At 61.7% G+C, this 15000-nt stretch overlaps 3 protein-coding genes across 5 annotated transcripts in view; all 3 read left to right on the forward strand.

The window, feature by feature from the left end:
* Window positions 1-6098, forward strand: part of LOC113837247 (zinc finger protein 628-like) — a 6784-nt gene extending 686 nt beyond the window's left edge. The window contains 8 exon segments of the mRNA XM_027430669.2: window positions 1864-1930; window positions 2265-2272; window positions 2783-3589; window positions 3592-3801; window positions 3804-3907; window positions 3910-4030; window positions 4033-4056; window positions 4059-6098. Coding sequence (XP_027286470.2) covers window positions 2788-3589; window positions 3592-3801; window positions 3804-3907; window positions 3910-4030; window positions 4033-4056; window positions 4059-5962 — 3165 coding nt within the window. The 5' untranslated portion in view covers window positions 1864-1930; window positions 2265-2272; window positions 2783-2787 and the 3' untranslated portion in view covers window positions 5963-6098.
* Window positions 1-9250, forward strand: part of LOC113837248 (N-acetyltransferase 14) — a 9939-nt gene extending 689 nt beyond the window's left edge. Inside the window, exons 2-4 of one of the 2 annotated variants that reach the window (XM_027430670.2) lie at window positions 6599-6731; window positions 7278-7402; window positions 8238-9250. In XM_027430670.2, coding sequence (XP_027286471.1) covers window positions 7331-7402; window positions 8238-8786 — 621 coding nt within the window. In that variant the 5' untranslated portion in view covers window positions 6599-6731; window positions 7278-7330 and the 3' untranslated portion in view covers window positions 8787-9250. Of the gene's footprint in view, window positions 1-6242; window positions 6732-7277; window positions 7403-8237 lie in introns of those variants that run through there. The other variant, XM_035449312.1, reaches the window with a different exon arrangement.
* A 491-nt stretch (window positions 9251-9741) lies between these two features.
* Window positions 9742-15000, forward strand: part of Ssc5d (scavenger receptor cysteine rich family member with 5 domains) — a 16670-nt gene continuing 11411 nt past the window's right edge. Inside the window, exons 1-8 of one of the 2 annotated variants that reach the window (XM_035449311.1) lie at window positions 9742-10271; window positions 10801-10827; window positions 11126-11434; window positions 11691-11804; window positions 12025-12138; window positions 12454-12762; window positions 13214-13531; window positions 14144-14305. In XM_035449311.1, the coding sequence (XP_035305202.1) occupies window positions 10247-10271; window positions 10801-10827; window positions 11126-11434; window positions 11691-11804; window positions 12025-12138; window positions 12454-12762; window positions 13214-13531; window positions 14144-14305 (1378 nt within the window). In that variant the 5' untranslated portion in view covers window positions 9742-10246. The remainder of the gene's footprint in view (window positions 10272-10800; window positions 10828-11125; window positions 11435-11690; window positions 11805-12024; window positions 12139-12453; window positions 12763-13213; window positions 13532-14143; window positions 14306-15000) is intronic. The other variant, XM_027430668.2, reaches the window with a different exon arrangement.

Here is a 15000-nt window from a genome sequence, read left to right on the forward strand (position 1 = left end):
ATTTTATATTTTTTCCAAAAGTCTCCTGTAGCTCAGGATGCCCTCAGACTTACTGTATAGCCGAGGATGACCTTCCTATGATCCTTCTGCCTCCCTCCACCTCCTACAGGGGTGCAGGGGTGAAGGGCCACCACGCCTGGCTTTCCTCTGTGCTGGGAATATAGAATCCAGAGCCCCTGCATGCCAGTCATTAACTAACAACCCAGCGACATCCCAGGCCCCGAGAGCATCAGAGCCCAGCCTTTTAAAGGGGACTGTCACTGGGAGGCTGGGTCCCTGTGCCTTGGGGTTTCTCGTGTTAAAAGGTGTGGCCTGACCTGAAAGACACACGAGGTCTCTTAAGCTCATGGGTCGCTTACATGGCAAGAGACGCCCATCGTTTAAAAACAGAAATCTTCCGTAGCCTGTCAAAAAATGGTGAACCAGAAAGGGGCTTCTGTCCACAGAAGAACGAAACAGGCCAAGAGGCCTAAGTGTGGATGGGACTCTTCTTGGGAGGATTTACTATGGAAGGGTCAGGCTGGTAGTGTTTTGTTGTTGCCCCGGTGGCATCCATCCAGTTGACAGTTCAGGAACCCTGCCAAACACTCAACAGTGTGTGAACCAGCCCCTCTGACAAAGAGTGACCCGTCCTCAAATCTCTTTGCTGCTGAGGTTGAGGAATCCTGGCTGGCTATGAGCCCCGAGAAGAAGGGGACCAACGCTGAGGCGGTATCTCTCGGGTGATTCCAGTGTAGACGTGGAGGTGATGGTGAATTGTGGATGGTGGAAGGAGGGGCGTCCCAGACCCAAGGTGGGGAGGAGAGCAGCTCTCCCTGCCTGGTTGATAGGCTAGAGGGACAGGAGGCCAGCAAGAGAGGAGGGAAGGTCACCAATTGTGACCACTTAGCAGAGGTTTGCCTTCTGTTTTTCATGTAGGTGTGACTGCTACCTAGGCTGGCCTCAACCTCCTGTGTGCCCGACCTAGTGTATGCAGCGCTGGGGTCCAGCCGTAGGGTCGTGTGTGTGTGTGTGTGTGTGTGTGTGTGTGTGTGTGTGTGTGTGTGTGTTGGGATAGCCACTCCATCAATAACACACATCTCCAGCCCTGCTTTTTTTCAATACCGGGTAGGAGGGCATAGAAGGAAAACTTAAGTACAAACCAACCTCGAGTTAGATTTTGGTTAAGTGTGAACTGTCTTCGGCACAGTGCATCAAGCTTGTGGAACAAAGGAGAGTTGAGGAGAGCCGAGTTTTTGGAATCCTTTATTTATAGTTGGTGGAGTCCTAAGAGGGGGTGAGGGCTGCCAGAGAGAGGGGCAGATAGAAAGACAACAATTCCTGACTGCGATCTGACTCACCCTCCAGGTATAGAAGGACCCTGCCCAAAGGCTGAGATGGTGACAGGAAGGAGAGTCAGCCATTTGAAGCTAGATGTGCCCAAAGGAAGGACTCGGCAGCAAGGGGCTGGGGTCGTGGGGACTACAGGTGACGGAAGTGGACCCAGAGGAAGAGCAGGCTGACCCCCTTGACCTGTGAAGGGCTGGAGGGTACTGAAGCAAGGGGTCTTGCTTTTTTGTGTTTGCTGCTGGGAATGGCCAAACTGGAGGATGCCACAGGTCAGAGGCCATGGCACAGGGAATCGTGTGTGATCCTATGGTTCCTCAGCCTTGTGTTGCTGCTGTTTTAGACTGGATCTTTGTGGGGATTCGTCCTGTGCTGAAAAGCACCTCTGTCCCCAGCACTTGACAGACCAGCAACAGTGAGCACTTCCAGGCATCACAAGATGTCCCCTGAGTGGGAAGACAGTTGCCCAGTTGGGAACCACAGGTTCAGTGATGGGAGCACGAGGACATTCTGTTCTGCTCGCTTTTCTTTTTCCAGTTACTGTAGTGCCCGATCGGCGGCAAGGTCACCTGTTAGGAACAGGGGAGCACAAGGATGTCAGGGGGTAAGAAACATGCCAAGGGGTTACTTCCAAGGGAGCGTAGGGAGCAGAGGAAGTGCCGTGTGAGCTGAGAAGCCCGAGAAGTGTTCAGAATTGTGGGCACAGTGAGATAGGCAGGGTGTGCCAGGGGTGCCAGGGAGGGAGTGCATGGAGGCCAGGTAACGTTGGTAGTCAGGGCATAATGGCAGGGGTAATGTTGGTAGTGTAGATCCTGTAGGAACAGGAAGCCATCACTGTGATTTGGAGGACCCAAGGGGGGGGGCGTGGGTGGTGGGAGGGGATGCTTGAGGCTCCGATCACTGTTGTTTTAATTTTTAATTTTATTTTATGTGCATAGGTGTAAAGGTATCAGATCCCCTGGAATTGGAGTTACAGACAGTTGTGAGTTGCTGTGTGGTTGCTGGGAATTGAACTCAGGACCTCTGGAAGAGCAGTCAGTGCTGTTAACCTCTGAGCCATCTCTCCAGCCCCTGAAACTGGTTAGGGTGTGGTGGGGATGAGCGTTGAGATGGAGTGAGGGAGGGGGTAACTGCAAACCACGGCAGGAAGCAGAGCCAGAGGCTTCTTCTGAGGGAGCCAGTGACCCCCTGAAGGCAGTGCTCCATCTGGAGACCTCCCTTCTTGGGCCTCTTTGCTTCCCAGAGGAGCTGGCCAACTAGTTGCAGTTTGCTGAGTTGACATCCCAGGTCCCCGTTGTTTTTCCTAGTCTGTGATGATGTGTTGTAAGCTCTAACCCCAAGGAAGAACCCCTACAGTGTGGGTGGCATAGGGAGGCTGCCCGGTTCCTTCAAGAGCCAGTGTGAGCGGTGCTGAGGGTCTGGGCTGTTCCACCACTGATCAGAATCCTCCCACCAGGTGTGATGGCCGGCTCCCACGTGGACATGGCGCCAGCTTCCACCACCGAGGGAACTGGGGAAAAGCCAGGCCCCACCGCCCCAGCACCCACCCCTGCTGCCCAGTATGAGTGCGGGGAGTGCGGCAAGTCCTTCCGATGGTCCTCACGGCTCCTGCACCACCAGCGCACGCACACGGGCGAGCGGCCCTATAAATGCCCGGACTGCCCCAAAGCCTTCAAGGGTTCCTCAGCCCTCCTCTACCACCAGCGGGGCCACACGGGCGAGCGACCCTACCAGTGCCCCGACTGCCCCAAGGCCTTCAAGCGCTCCTCGCTGCTGCAGATCCACCGCAGCGTGCACACGGGCCTGCGGGCCTTCACCTGCGGCCAGTGCGGCCTGGCCTTCAAGTGGTCGTCCCACTACCAGTACCACCTGCGACAGCACACAGGCGAGCGGCCCTACCCGTGCCCCGACTGCCCCAAGGCCTTTAAGAACTCGTCCAGCCTGCGGCGCCACCGGCACGTGCACACGGGCGAGCGCCCTTACACCTGTGGTGTGTGCGGTAAGAGCTTCACGCAGAGCACCAACCTGCGCCAGCACCAGCGCGTGCACACGGGCGAGCGGCCCTTCCGATGCCCGCTCTGCCCCAAGACCTTCACGCACTCTTCCAACCTGCTGCTGCACCACCGCACCCACGGCCCCGCCGCCGCCGCCATCCCCGGTGCCGCCATCCCCGCCCCTGCCGAGGAGCCCGGCCCAGACAGCAGCAGCGCCAAGGTCCTGGTGTCTGATGCCTACCTGCCGCCGCCCAGCCCGCCCGCGCCTCCGCCCCGCCCGCCGCCGCGCCGCCCGTGGTGCCCGAGCTCTTCCTGGCGGCGGCCGAGACCACGGTGGAGCTGGTGTACCGCTGCGATGGCTGCGAGCAGGGCTTCGGCAGCGAGGAGCTGCTCCTGGAGCACCAGCCCTGCCCGGGGCCCGCCCCGCCCCCCGAGGCGCCCGCCCAGCTGCCCCAGGCCGACCCCCCGCTGCCGCAGCCCCCGCGGCCCCCGCGGGGCCCCCGAACTTCGCCTGCCTCCCGTGCGGGAAGTCCTTCCGCACCGTGGCTGGCCTGTCCCGCCACCAGCACAGCCACGGCGCGGCGGCGGCGGCGCCGGCGGCCAGGCCTTCCGCTGCGGCAGCTGCGACGGCGCCTTCCCGCAGCTGGCCAGCCTGCTGGCGCACCAGCAGTGCCACGTGGAGGAGGCGGCGGCCGGACGCCCGCCGCCGCAGGCGAGGCCGCCGAGGTCACCTGTCCCAGGAGCCTCTAGCCCCCGCCACGCCGGCCCCGCCGCCGCCGCCGCCGCCGCCGCCGCCCCCCGCCCCTGCGACCGCCGAGCGGCCCTACAAGTGCGCCGAGTGCGGCAAGGCCTTCAAGGGCTCGTCGGGGCTGCGCTACCACCTGCGGGACCACACGGGCGAGCGGCCCTACCAGTGCGGCGAGTGCGGCAAGGCCTTCAAGCGCTCGTCGCTGCTGGCCATCCACCAGCGCGTGCACACGGGCCTGCGGGCCTTCACCTGCGGCCAGTGCGGCCTCACCTTCAAGTGGTCGTCCCACTACCAGTACCACCTGCGGCTGCACTCGGGCGAGCGGCCCTACGCCTGCGGCGAGTGCGGCAAAGCCTTCCGCAACACGTCGTGCCTGCGGCGCCACCGGCACGTGCACACGGGCGAGCGGCCCCACTCGTGCAGCGTGTGCGGCAAGAGCTTCGCACAGACCTCCAACCTGCGCCAGCACCAGCGCGTGCACACGGGCGAGCGGCCCTTCCGCTGCCCGCTCTGCCCCAAGACCTTCACGCACTCTTCCAACCTGCTGCTGCACCAGCGCACGCACTCGGCCGAGCGCCCCTTCGCCTGCCCCGTCTGCGGCCGCGGCTTCGTCATGGCCGCCTATCTGCAGCGGCACCTGAGGACGCACGCCCCGGCCCCGGCCCCGGCCCCGGCCCCGGCCCCTTCTGCCGCCGCCGCCGCCGCCGGCCCCGCCGCGCCACAGCCCCCCGCCCCGCTGGCCGCCGCGCCGGCCCCGCTGGCCGCCCAGGACGTTCACGTGCTCCCCCACCTACAGGCCACGCTGTCGCTCGAAGTAGCCGGAGCCACGGCTCAGGCCACGCCCCCCGCCCCGGTCGTCCCCAACTCCCAGACATTCCTCCTGGTGCAGACTGCGCAGGGCCTGCAGCTGATCCCTAGCAGTGTCCAGCCCCCCACGCCCCGCCCCGCCCCCGCCCCCGCCCCCAAGCTCATCCTGCTGCCTCCCGCCAGTGCCGGCGGTGCGGGCAATGGTGCTGCCAGGCAGGGCCCTCGGGCCGCGGGCAAAGCGGGACAGGGAACCGGGGTAGTGTGGCTCCCAGGCCCAAGTGGTCTGGGGGTGCAGGGAGGGGGCAGTGCGGGGGCTGGCGGGGCAGGGCAGAGCCTCATCGTTGTGCAGAATGTCGGCAGTGCGGAGGCAGCGCCGCAGGACGTGAGCGGGGTGCAGCTCCAGCCGGCGCAGGAAGTGGCCACGGTGCAGCTCCAGGCCGCGCAAGAAGTGACCACGGTGCAGCTCCAGCCCGCGCAGGAAGTGACCACGGTGCAGCTCCAGCCCCTGACAGGCCAAGTCTCCAGTTCTAATGGAGGAACTGTGGCTACGGACACTCCCAACCTGCTGGTGGTTCAGAGCGGGGCCGCCGAAGAGCTGCTCGCCGGCCCTGGCCCCGGGGAGGTGGGGGACAGCGAGGCCGGTGCCAGTGTGGTCCAGGATGTGCTCTTTGAAACCCTGCAGACAGACGAGGGGCTGCAGAGTGTGCTGGTGCTGAGTGGAGCCGACGGCGAGCAGACCCGGCTCTGCGTGCAGGAGGTGGAAACCCTTTCCCCTGGACTGACGGAGCCAGCCGCCACTGGCTCACCCGGACAGAAACTCCTCATCATCCGCAGCGCTCCAGCGGCTGACCTGCTGGACAACGGCGGCGGCGCTGCAGGAGGCGGCGGCGCCACCACACTGCAGCTCCTGGCCCCACCAGCACCTGGCCCGGTCTCTGCCCCCGTGGGGGTGCCCGTAGCTCCCACCCCCCAGATGGTACAAGTGGTCCCTGCGGTGGCTGGCCCGGGGGTCATGGCTCCACAGCCCTTGCCCTCCATCCAGATCGTGCAGACCCTGCCTGCGGTCCAGTTGGTACACACGTTTTGAAGAGACCCGCTAGATAGACGCCCCCACACTCCCTCCCGCCCCCCCACAATGAACTGTTCTCCTCAGCTGGGCTGGGGTCAGGCCCAGAGCCAGGGGGGCGGCTGGCTGGGCTTGCTAATAAAGACAGAGTCTCTTCTTGGTTTTGCTTTCGTGGGGTGGGGGCGGGAGGATGGTCATGGCATAGCTGCTGCCTAGGACCTGGAAGTCTTCATTCATTCCGGCCTCCCGGGCTCTGCGATGACTTGCTTTGTACTCGGACGCTAAGTGCTTCTCCACGGTGCGGCCCAGTTCCTCCAGCCCTTAAAGTTTTATTCAGAGGTTTATTGTGTGTGTGTCGGGGGTACGCCTGTGGAGGTCACAGACTTTGCGGGAGTCTGCCTCCCATCTTTTAAAGGTGTAAGGTGTGTGTGCGTGTGCGTGTGTCTGCGCAGGTGCGTGTCACTGTAGTCACTTTAGCAGGGAGGGATCAAATTTCGGATTCTTCCTTTTCCTGTAAGTCAGTCTCACCTTTACCTCACCTGAAAGGTAGGTAGAGGGATGTTATTGATCCAAACGCGACACCCCAGGAGCCACCGGGTTGAGATACAGGTCGCTGTGGATGGTGGTGCTCAGTACTGCCCCCACTCCTTACCGCAGGGGCCCAGGCGCCAATGAGACTGGGTTCTCAAGCAAAGCCTCCTCCTCCTCCTCCTGAGGCTTAGGTCGCTTAGCAACGAAGGGAAGGCCCGGCAAGAAAGGAGCTGTGCTAATCCCTCCACAGACAGGCCGGGTAAGAAACCCTGTGGGTCCCCGCCCCCTTCCCCTTTCCCCACGGTTCTCCCGCAGGTCACAGCTCTCCCCTCGCCCTCGCAGTCCCCTCATCACTCCCAACCCCTGCCCCGAGGTGGGGGAAGCGTGGCAACAGTTGCTAAGGCGTCGGCCCCGCCTCCAGGCGGGAGTGTGGACGTCACTTCCGCCGGTGACCCCTTCCTGACCCTGCTAGCCCTTGCTGTCAAGGGATTCGAGCAACCTCGCGGAGGTGCTTGCAGGGCCGGGTCCCTGCTGCGCTGCACGGCAGGGGTGGGGACCGCGGCAGGAGACGGGCTCCTGGAATGCGGGGGGAGGGGGGGACCAGTTTACAGACAGAGCGCTGCAGGCCCTCCCCGGAGTGGGGGCTCTGGGGGCGCCTGACCTGCCACCGAGGCAGCTCCCTTTGGTGGTGCTCCCTTTGGTGGTGCTCCCGCGTCCTTGGCGATCCGGGAGCCGCTGCTTCCCATCCCTCCCAGGGCTCTGAGGACTCCGGTTGCCCACCTAACACGGACCTACTTGTTTTCAGCAGGTGCACGGCGCCAGCTCCCTCCTGGGGGGGGCGGCGGCCTGGGGGCTACCATGGCCCCCAACCACCTGTCAGTGCGGGAGATGAGGGACGATGAGAAGCCCCTGGTGCTGGAGATGCTCAAGGTGAGAGGCCGGCAGGGGCACCAGTGAGCATGCGCAGCTACTTGGGGCCATTCAAAGTGGGTTCCCCCTGCCCCGCCCACCTGCCTGCCCTCCCGGGGACCTCCAAAGGGGGGTATCTTCGCCTCGGCTGTTTGGAATCGGTCCCTTGTCTCCAGTTCCTCCTCCCCACTTACAGCTCAGCTGCTGTGGAGGCTGAACGCTCAGTTCAGGCCTCCCGACCGCCAGTCGGGCCCACTTACCAGTCCCCAAACGAGAGGCGCTGTCACCCCCACCCCGACCCTCCTGCCGGGAGCCCACAGCCTCCCCCCCCTATCCTGTTAAGTCTTCTCTGGTGCTTTACCCTAGCATGCCCTCCAGACTCGGTGGTCCCAGGCCCTCATCCATCCACCCATCCATCCACTCATCCACCCACCCATCCATCCATCCACCCACCCATCCACTCATCCACCCACCTACCCATCCATCCATCCATCCATCCATCATCCACCCACCCATCCACCCACCATCATCCACCCACCCATCCACCCATCCATCCATCCATCCATCCACCCACCCAACCACCCATCCACCCATCCATCCATCCACCCATCCATCCATCCATCTACCCATCCATCCATCCACCCATCCACCCACCCACCCATCCATCCACCCACCCATCCATCCACCCACCCATCCACCCAAACTTCATTCATTCACTGAGCCCTTCGCACCCAGTGGGTCAGACTGGAACTACCCCATCCGCTGGCTTCTCCGGCCACTTGGCAAGTCTCCCCCGGGAGTTCCAGCGAGATGAATGGCTGAGCCTCTATCCCCCTCCCCCGACCCCCACCCACAGGCTGGAGTAAAAGACACGGAAAACCGCGTGGCCCTCCACGCCCTGACGCGCCCGCCAGCCCTTCTCCTCCTGGCCGCAGCCAGCAGCGGCCTGCGTTTCGTCCTGGCCTCCTTCGCCCTGGCCCTCCTGCTGCCCGTATTTCTAGCTGTGGCCGCTGTGAAGCTGGGCCTGCGAGCCCGGTGGGGCTCCCTGCCTCCGCCAGGCGGCCTGGGGGGCCCCTGGGTGGCTGTCCGGGGCTCCGGCGATGTGTGTGGAGTCCTGGCTCTGGCCCCTGGTGCCAACGTGGGAGACGGAGCCCGAGTCACCCGCCTCTCTGTCTCTCGATGGCACCGTCGCAGGGGCGTGGGCAGGAGGCTGCTGGCCTTTGCGGAGTCCCGAGCTCGAGCCTGGGCTGGGAGCATGGGGGAGCCTCGGGCCCGGCTCGTGGTCCCAGTGGCCGTGGCCGCTTGGGGGTTGGCAGGGTTATTGGAGGCCTGCGGCTACCAGGCAGAGGGAGGCTGGGGCTGCATGGGCTATATGCTGGTTAGGGAATTCAGCAAGGATCTGTGATTATAGACCATGCCCACTGGGGAGAGGGGCGGGGGACCAGCACCTCAGGAGCACCTACTGTGTGCCAGGCACTTTATACCTCCTCCCCGCGTGTCTATCCAGTCTGCTGGGCTGACAGTGAGGCATTCAGGTTAAGGGACTCACATGCCCACAGTGGACCTACCAGGTGCAGTGGGGACTCTTTTTGGTCCTCTGGGACCACTAGGGGTCACCCTGTCCACTCCTTGCCCCCTAGTCTGTATGCACTGAAAAAACAAGCAAAAATCTGATTCTGACTCTACAAAGCTCCCCACTGTGTGCGTTTTAGGTCTGGAAGGGATATCTGGGGAGAATGAGAGTTAGAGTCTGGGACAGGGAGAACCCCCAAGGGGACAGATCTTCTGGGAGTGGGTGGGGCCGGGAGCACAGTCTCCAAGCCCATCTGTTTTTTTTACAGTTTGTTAATAAAGCCTGAGACTTCTGTGCGCCTGTCTCCTTTCTGATGCGTTTTCCAGCTGCTCCCTCCAGACCCCCCTCCCTCCGTCTGGCTCCTCCTCTCCAAAGTTGACATTAATTGCTAGCGAAGGAGCCGAGCACTGTGCTGGGAGAAGGCGAAGGCAGTGAGCTCACAGCGGCAGCCCAGTCCCTGCCAGGCCTTCTGAGTCATGTTCCCCATTACCACATTTTTCCCAGTCACAGCTGCCTGCTGTGTGCGTGTGTGTGTGTGTGTGTGTGTGTGTGTGTGTGTGTGTGTGTGTGTGTGTACACCCCCTCCAGACCCAAGCCTTGACCTCTTGGTCTCTCTATCCTTCATACCTTTGTTCTGGGAACTGCTAAGTTCAGACACCTTCCTCGAATAGGGACTAGAAGCTTCCCATCCAGATTTAACAGAGTGGGTGTCAAGTGGAGAGAGGTTTTTTTTTTTTTTTTTTTTTTTTTTTTTTTTTTTTGTTGCCTTTCAGTTTTTTAATCTAGGAAGTCCCTCCTAGTGTCTGGCTGCAGGCCTTCTTGCTACTGCATGATTCCCCCCTCCCCCAAACTTGTCCACTCCCAGCTGCACTCCCCTGGCGGAATAAGAAGAGGAGGCAGGAGGGTGTGCCCTCGGCCTCGTCCCCCCAGACACCCAGGCCTGTCCCTTCTCAGAGCTGCCATCCCCATCAGCATCTCTGAGCACGTGGCCCTCTGGAGGGAGCCTGGCTGGCTGCCTCCCTCCAGTGTGGGTGTTTGTACTTGAACACCTCCCTCCTGCCTGCCCACCGCCACCCCCTCCAGCCTCAGCTGCGGCCAGCCCCCTCCCCCTCCTGTCCCCCGCTGTCTCCTTACAGCCTCTCTCCCTCCTGGCAAAGCCTTCAGCCCAGCCTGCTCCTAGCTGTCCAGCGCGCCTCAGCAGCCGCTACCCTCCCTCCTTCCCTCCCTGGCTGCCTCCGCCTCCCCTCTCCTGCCCTCCTTCCCCCTTCACCCCTGCCCCGGACTCTGCAAACATGAGGGTCTTGGCCTGCCTCCTTGGTGAGTGACCCATTCCCTTGGGGGGAGGGGTGCCTTAGGGGGCTGGACTTTCACCTCTGACCCTTTAGCTTGTCCAATTTAGGGACTCAGGCTTCAGGGAGCCAGTTCTGGTCCCTGGTGCTCTGGGATATCCTGACATGTGGCCCGGCCCCTCTAATCCCTCAGGGACACAGCCTCTTGCATGTCCTGCCTAGCATCCCAAGTGACCTGTCCTTTGTTGCTCTGACATTCACACCGGGGGTGGGGTGGGGTGGGGTGGGGTGGGGTGGGGTGGGTGTATCACTCCTACCATTCAATCTGGTCCCCAGCCCTGTCAGGGATCTGGGGCCCCACACGCCCCAGGGACCTGTAACTTCTCCCAGCCTCCAAAGTCCCAAAGTCCATTGCAGCAGTGGGGCTTCTGACTCAGAGGTGTGAGGAGTGTTGTATGCTTCTCACTGAACTTAAGCCGGGAGGGAGCTTGCACTGGAGAAACGACCCCTCCCCTTTGACCCACCCTTCACTCTGGCCCCTCCATCCTCCTTTGCAGCAATACTGGTGGGGAACCAGGCTGTTGGTAAGTGCCCTGACCCTCGACTTGGCCTCCCCCAGCTCCAAGCCTCCTGTCACTCCGAACTCCTGTCACTCCCCCGCTGGTCCCTGCTACCCTGACTCCACCTTGACCTTGCACACAGCCCCAGTATCTCTAAGACACTCCTCTCATTGTGCCCACGGGTCTGGACCCAGGGTCCTATCTCCAGGGTACCCGGCTTCCTGATAGTGCCTGGCAAGCCAGCTCCCTGACCTTACTGTCACCCTAGCCCCCAGGCTACAGTGCTTCTGTCTGGGGTCACAGTTTTTGCTTCACCCCTCAGAGCGACTACGCCTGGCTGATGGCCCTCACGGCTGCGCAGGACGCCTGGAGGTCTGGTACAGCGGGCGCTGGGGCACCGTGTGTGATGACGGATGGGACCTTCGGGATGCTGCAGTGGCCTGCCGGGTGTTGGGCTGCGGAGGGGCGCTGGCCGCCCCCGGGGGTGCCTTCTTCGGGGAGGGCACCGGGCCGGTGTGGCTCAGTGAGCTGGCCTGCCGGGGCAGCGAGGGACAGCTGGGTATCTGTCCCCACCGGGGCTGGAAGGCCCATATCTGCTCTCATGAGGAGGACGCAGGCGTGGTCTGTGTAGGTAAAGAGACTCAAACTCCTCATATGGTGATGGCCCCAGGAACCCCCAAGTCCTTAGTTCTTGCAGAAGTCAGAGAGGTGCCCAATTCCCCATCCCCATAAGGCCGGGTGCCGCCCCGCCCCCTCCAGCTTGCGTTCACTGATTTCTGAGTCCTAGGGGATTCAAGCGTCCAGGTCATGCTTCTGTCCCAGGGATCAAGGGGCCTCTCTACTCCTTCCCCCATCAGCAGTCTCACGACTTTGGTCTTCCCCCATAGGTCAGCGTGCAGCTAACTCTAGAGAAGATTCAACGTCCCTGTTGGATGGAGACTTGTGGCCGCCGCTGTCTGGGGAGCTGAGCCCCAGCTCAGAGGAGCCCCCCGTGACTCACAGTAAGCACAAAGGACTAGGCCGCCCATCCTGCACCCCAGTCTGTCTCAGCTATGGGGGGGGGAGGTCATCTTGCAGCAGATGTTTTCCTGCGAGCTAATATCCTTCATTACCCAGGAATCCTTAAGCACTGCAGACCCTCAGCAAGAGATTCCCTTGACAGCCACTAAGGAGTCAGGATAGCTCAGATCCCGACTTCCTGGTCACGTGTTACTTTCCCAGCTCCCCAGCCAGCAGCGAGCTCCCAGAATGGCTCCCGCAAGAAGAACCCCCGTCCACCCAAGCAGGCCAAGTCTACCCGGGCCCCTGTGCTGACAAATGGAGCTCCCCGCCAAGGTAAGTCTCCTCCAAATCGCCCTTGTCTTCCTGATCCGAGTGCCATGAGACCATAGGCCCCGTCAAACTGAGGACCCCAGACCTCCCATTGTGCCTGTGGTGCTCCCAGGGGACCAGTATTCAGTGGCTTCCCTCAGGATTTCAGTCAGGGCTGGCCACGCCCTCTAATTGATCCAATCCTTCGGGAGACCCAGGGGTGCCGCCAATCGCAGTTGTCTGTTTCTGAATGAGCCATTCGGCAGACAAACTTCAGTCCGCTGCCCTTTCTGGGCTTCAGTTTCCCCAGTCACTCTTACTCTCTGTGTCCTCCCGCAGAGCGGCTGCGCCTGGTCTCGGGTCCCCATGGCTGTGCCGGCCGCCTGGAAGTCTGGCACGGTGGGCGCTGGGGAACCGTGTGTGATGATGGATGGGACCTCCGAGATGCAGCCGTGGCCTGCCGGGAGCTGGGATGTGGGGGAGCGCTGGCCGCCCCTGGGGGTGCCAGATTCGGACCTGGCGCAGGACCGGTGTGGATAGACGACGTGGGGTGTGGAGGAGGAGAGCAGGCCCTCCGGGACTGTCCCCGAAGCCCCTGGGGCCGGAGCAACTGTGACCACACTGAGGATGCCGGGCTGGTCTGCACTGGTATGCTGGCGGGGGCGGGGGGGGGTGGTTAAACTACCTCCTCCCCTCTTCAGTTCTCAGACCCCAGCTCCCCGCTCCCCCAGAAAGCAGTAAAAGGCCTCAAGTCTGTCTCTCTACACATTCTCTGGAGAAACGGGAGGCGCAGGATGGAAGGTTGGGTTCAGTCCGCTGAGCCTCAGCTTTGGAGGGAACAGTGAGGCTAGAAACTTGGGACAAAGGGCTGGGGGCTGTGGAAGGGCACTTGGGGCCCCCTCCTCCGTTTACTCTCCTCCTTTTTCCTCCCTTGCTTCCTCTTGCTCCCCGTTGGGACAGCTCAGGATGCTCACCCATGCTAAGACTCCCACAGCGTTAACGCGCAGTCTTCGTAAACACATTGTAATTTCTAACTCAGCAGCGCCTCATCCGTCCTAACTTTCTGTCACTCTGTTGGCCCCCGTCGTCCTAAATCCAGGTCCTGCACCCAGGCTGCGCCTTGCTGATGGTCCCCACGGCTGCGCGGGCCGCCTGGAGGTTTGGCACGGCGGACGCTGGGGGTCGGTGTGTGACGACGCCTGGGATCTTCGTGACGCCGCTGTGGCCTGCAGGGAGCTGGGCTGTGGGGGCGCTCTGGCCGCCCCAGGGGGCGCCTTCTTTGGGGAAGGGGCCGGACCCATCGTCCTGGATGATCTCAGATGCCGGGGGAATGAGTCAGCCTTGCGATTCTGCCCTGCGAGGCCCTGGGGCCAGCATGACTGTCACCACCGGGAGGATGCCGGGGCCGTGTGTGATGGTAAGGGTCCATGAGTGATATCGTGGGAAGGGACGGGACAGTGGGGGTGTGGTCACCTGGAGTGGGTTGGGAAGAAGTGTTGTCCCTGCTCCTGCTTCACTTCCTGTGTGTGGATTTCCCTCTCTCCCCATCATATATAAAAAATATAAAGATTTATTTATTTATGTATACAGTGCTCTGCCTGCATGTACGCCTGCAGGCCAGAAGAGGGCGCCAGATCTCATTACAGATGATTGTGAGCCACCGTGTGGTTGCTGGGAATAGAACTCAGGACTTCTGGAAGAGCAGCCAGTGCTCTTAACCTCTGAGCCATCTCTCAGCCACCCCCCCCCAATCTTATATTCTTATGTGAAACCTTGGTCCAAGTTAACTAGGGGTGACTTGGTCTCCCCGGTGTCTGATGGGGTGACCTTGTTCCTAGTCCAAGCCAATCTTGCCAGCTTAGGAGTGCCTCCCGTCTTCTTTCTCGTATCTAAACTCCCTCTGTCTCATGCTCCTACCCTCTACTCCCATCCACCTCTTGCTGTCGGTCAGGGATGTGGAGGCCTTGGGCCTCATCTGTGTAGACAGCAGCCCCGGGAGATGGTGCTAACGTCTTCTTCCTTGACCTAGGCATGCCCCTCGGCGACGTGCAGCCCACAGCCCCTGCAGTGGGCAGCAATACCTCAGCACCCAGACTTCTGTCTACCTCAGTGGGCCAGACCCCAGGCCCAGCAGGCAGCTGGCCCCCTCCTGCTTCTCCCACTGCCCCTCCAGAGCCTGGGCCCGAAGCCGGTGAGTCCCTTCCAGCCCTGGCTGTGAGACTTTCCCGTGGAACCTGCTCACAAAGAGAAAGGTGCCCTGCGCCCCTGCTTAGGAGAACACATTCTTGCTCTAACGCTTTGCCAATATCCTAAAATCCAGGGTTGTGTTTGCACGAGAGTTCCACCTTCTGTAGCCAGCCCTGAGCAGGATGTTCTCGGGCTTGCTTCAAGGGACAACACAGCTCAAGAATTATTTTGACGTGATGAGGATTAGGGAGACAGTTATGTGGGTAAAGTGACCCAAGGACCCCCAGTTCAGATCCCCAGCACCCAAGGAAAAAGCTGGGCATGGCAGCCACAGCCATAGCTCCAGGGCTGGAAGAGCAGAGACGCCCCCCCTCCCCGGGAGGGAGAAGGAGCCCCCCACCCCCACCCCGCTTGCTCCAGCTCCAGTGTGTGTGGGGGAGACAGGAGGGTCCCCTGGGAATGCTGCCCAGTCAATGAAACCGAATCAGTGAGCCCCAGGCTCAGTGACAGACCCTGCCTCAAAAGAGAACTTGGAGAAGGCCGTGCAGCTGTGCCCTCCACATGAATACACGCACACTCCCCATGGACACACACATGCGTCCAGCCCACAGAAACACACAAGAAAGATGGGGCCAGAAAGACGGTTCAGTGGGTAAAGGCACTGGCTGCCAAGCCTGACAACCCGAGTCTCACCCCCGG

The sequence above is a fragment of the Cricetulus griseus genome, chromosome 9 (genome assembly GCF_003668045.3).
Source record: "Cricetulus griseus strain 17A/GY chromosome 9, alternate assembly CriGri-PICRH-1.0, whole genome shotgun sequence".
In the NCBI taxonomy this organism is placed as follows: domain Eukaryota; kingdom Metazoa; phylum Chordata; class Mammalia; order Rodentia; family Cricetidae; genus Cricetulus; species Cricetulus griseus.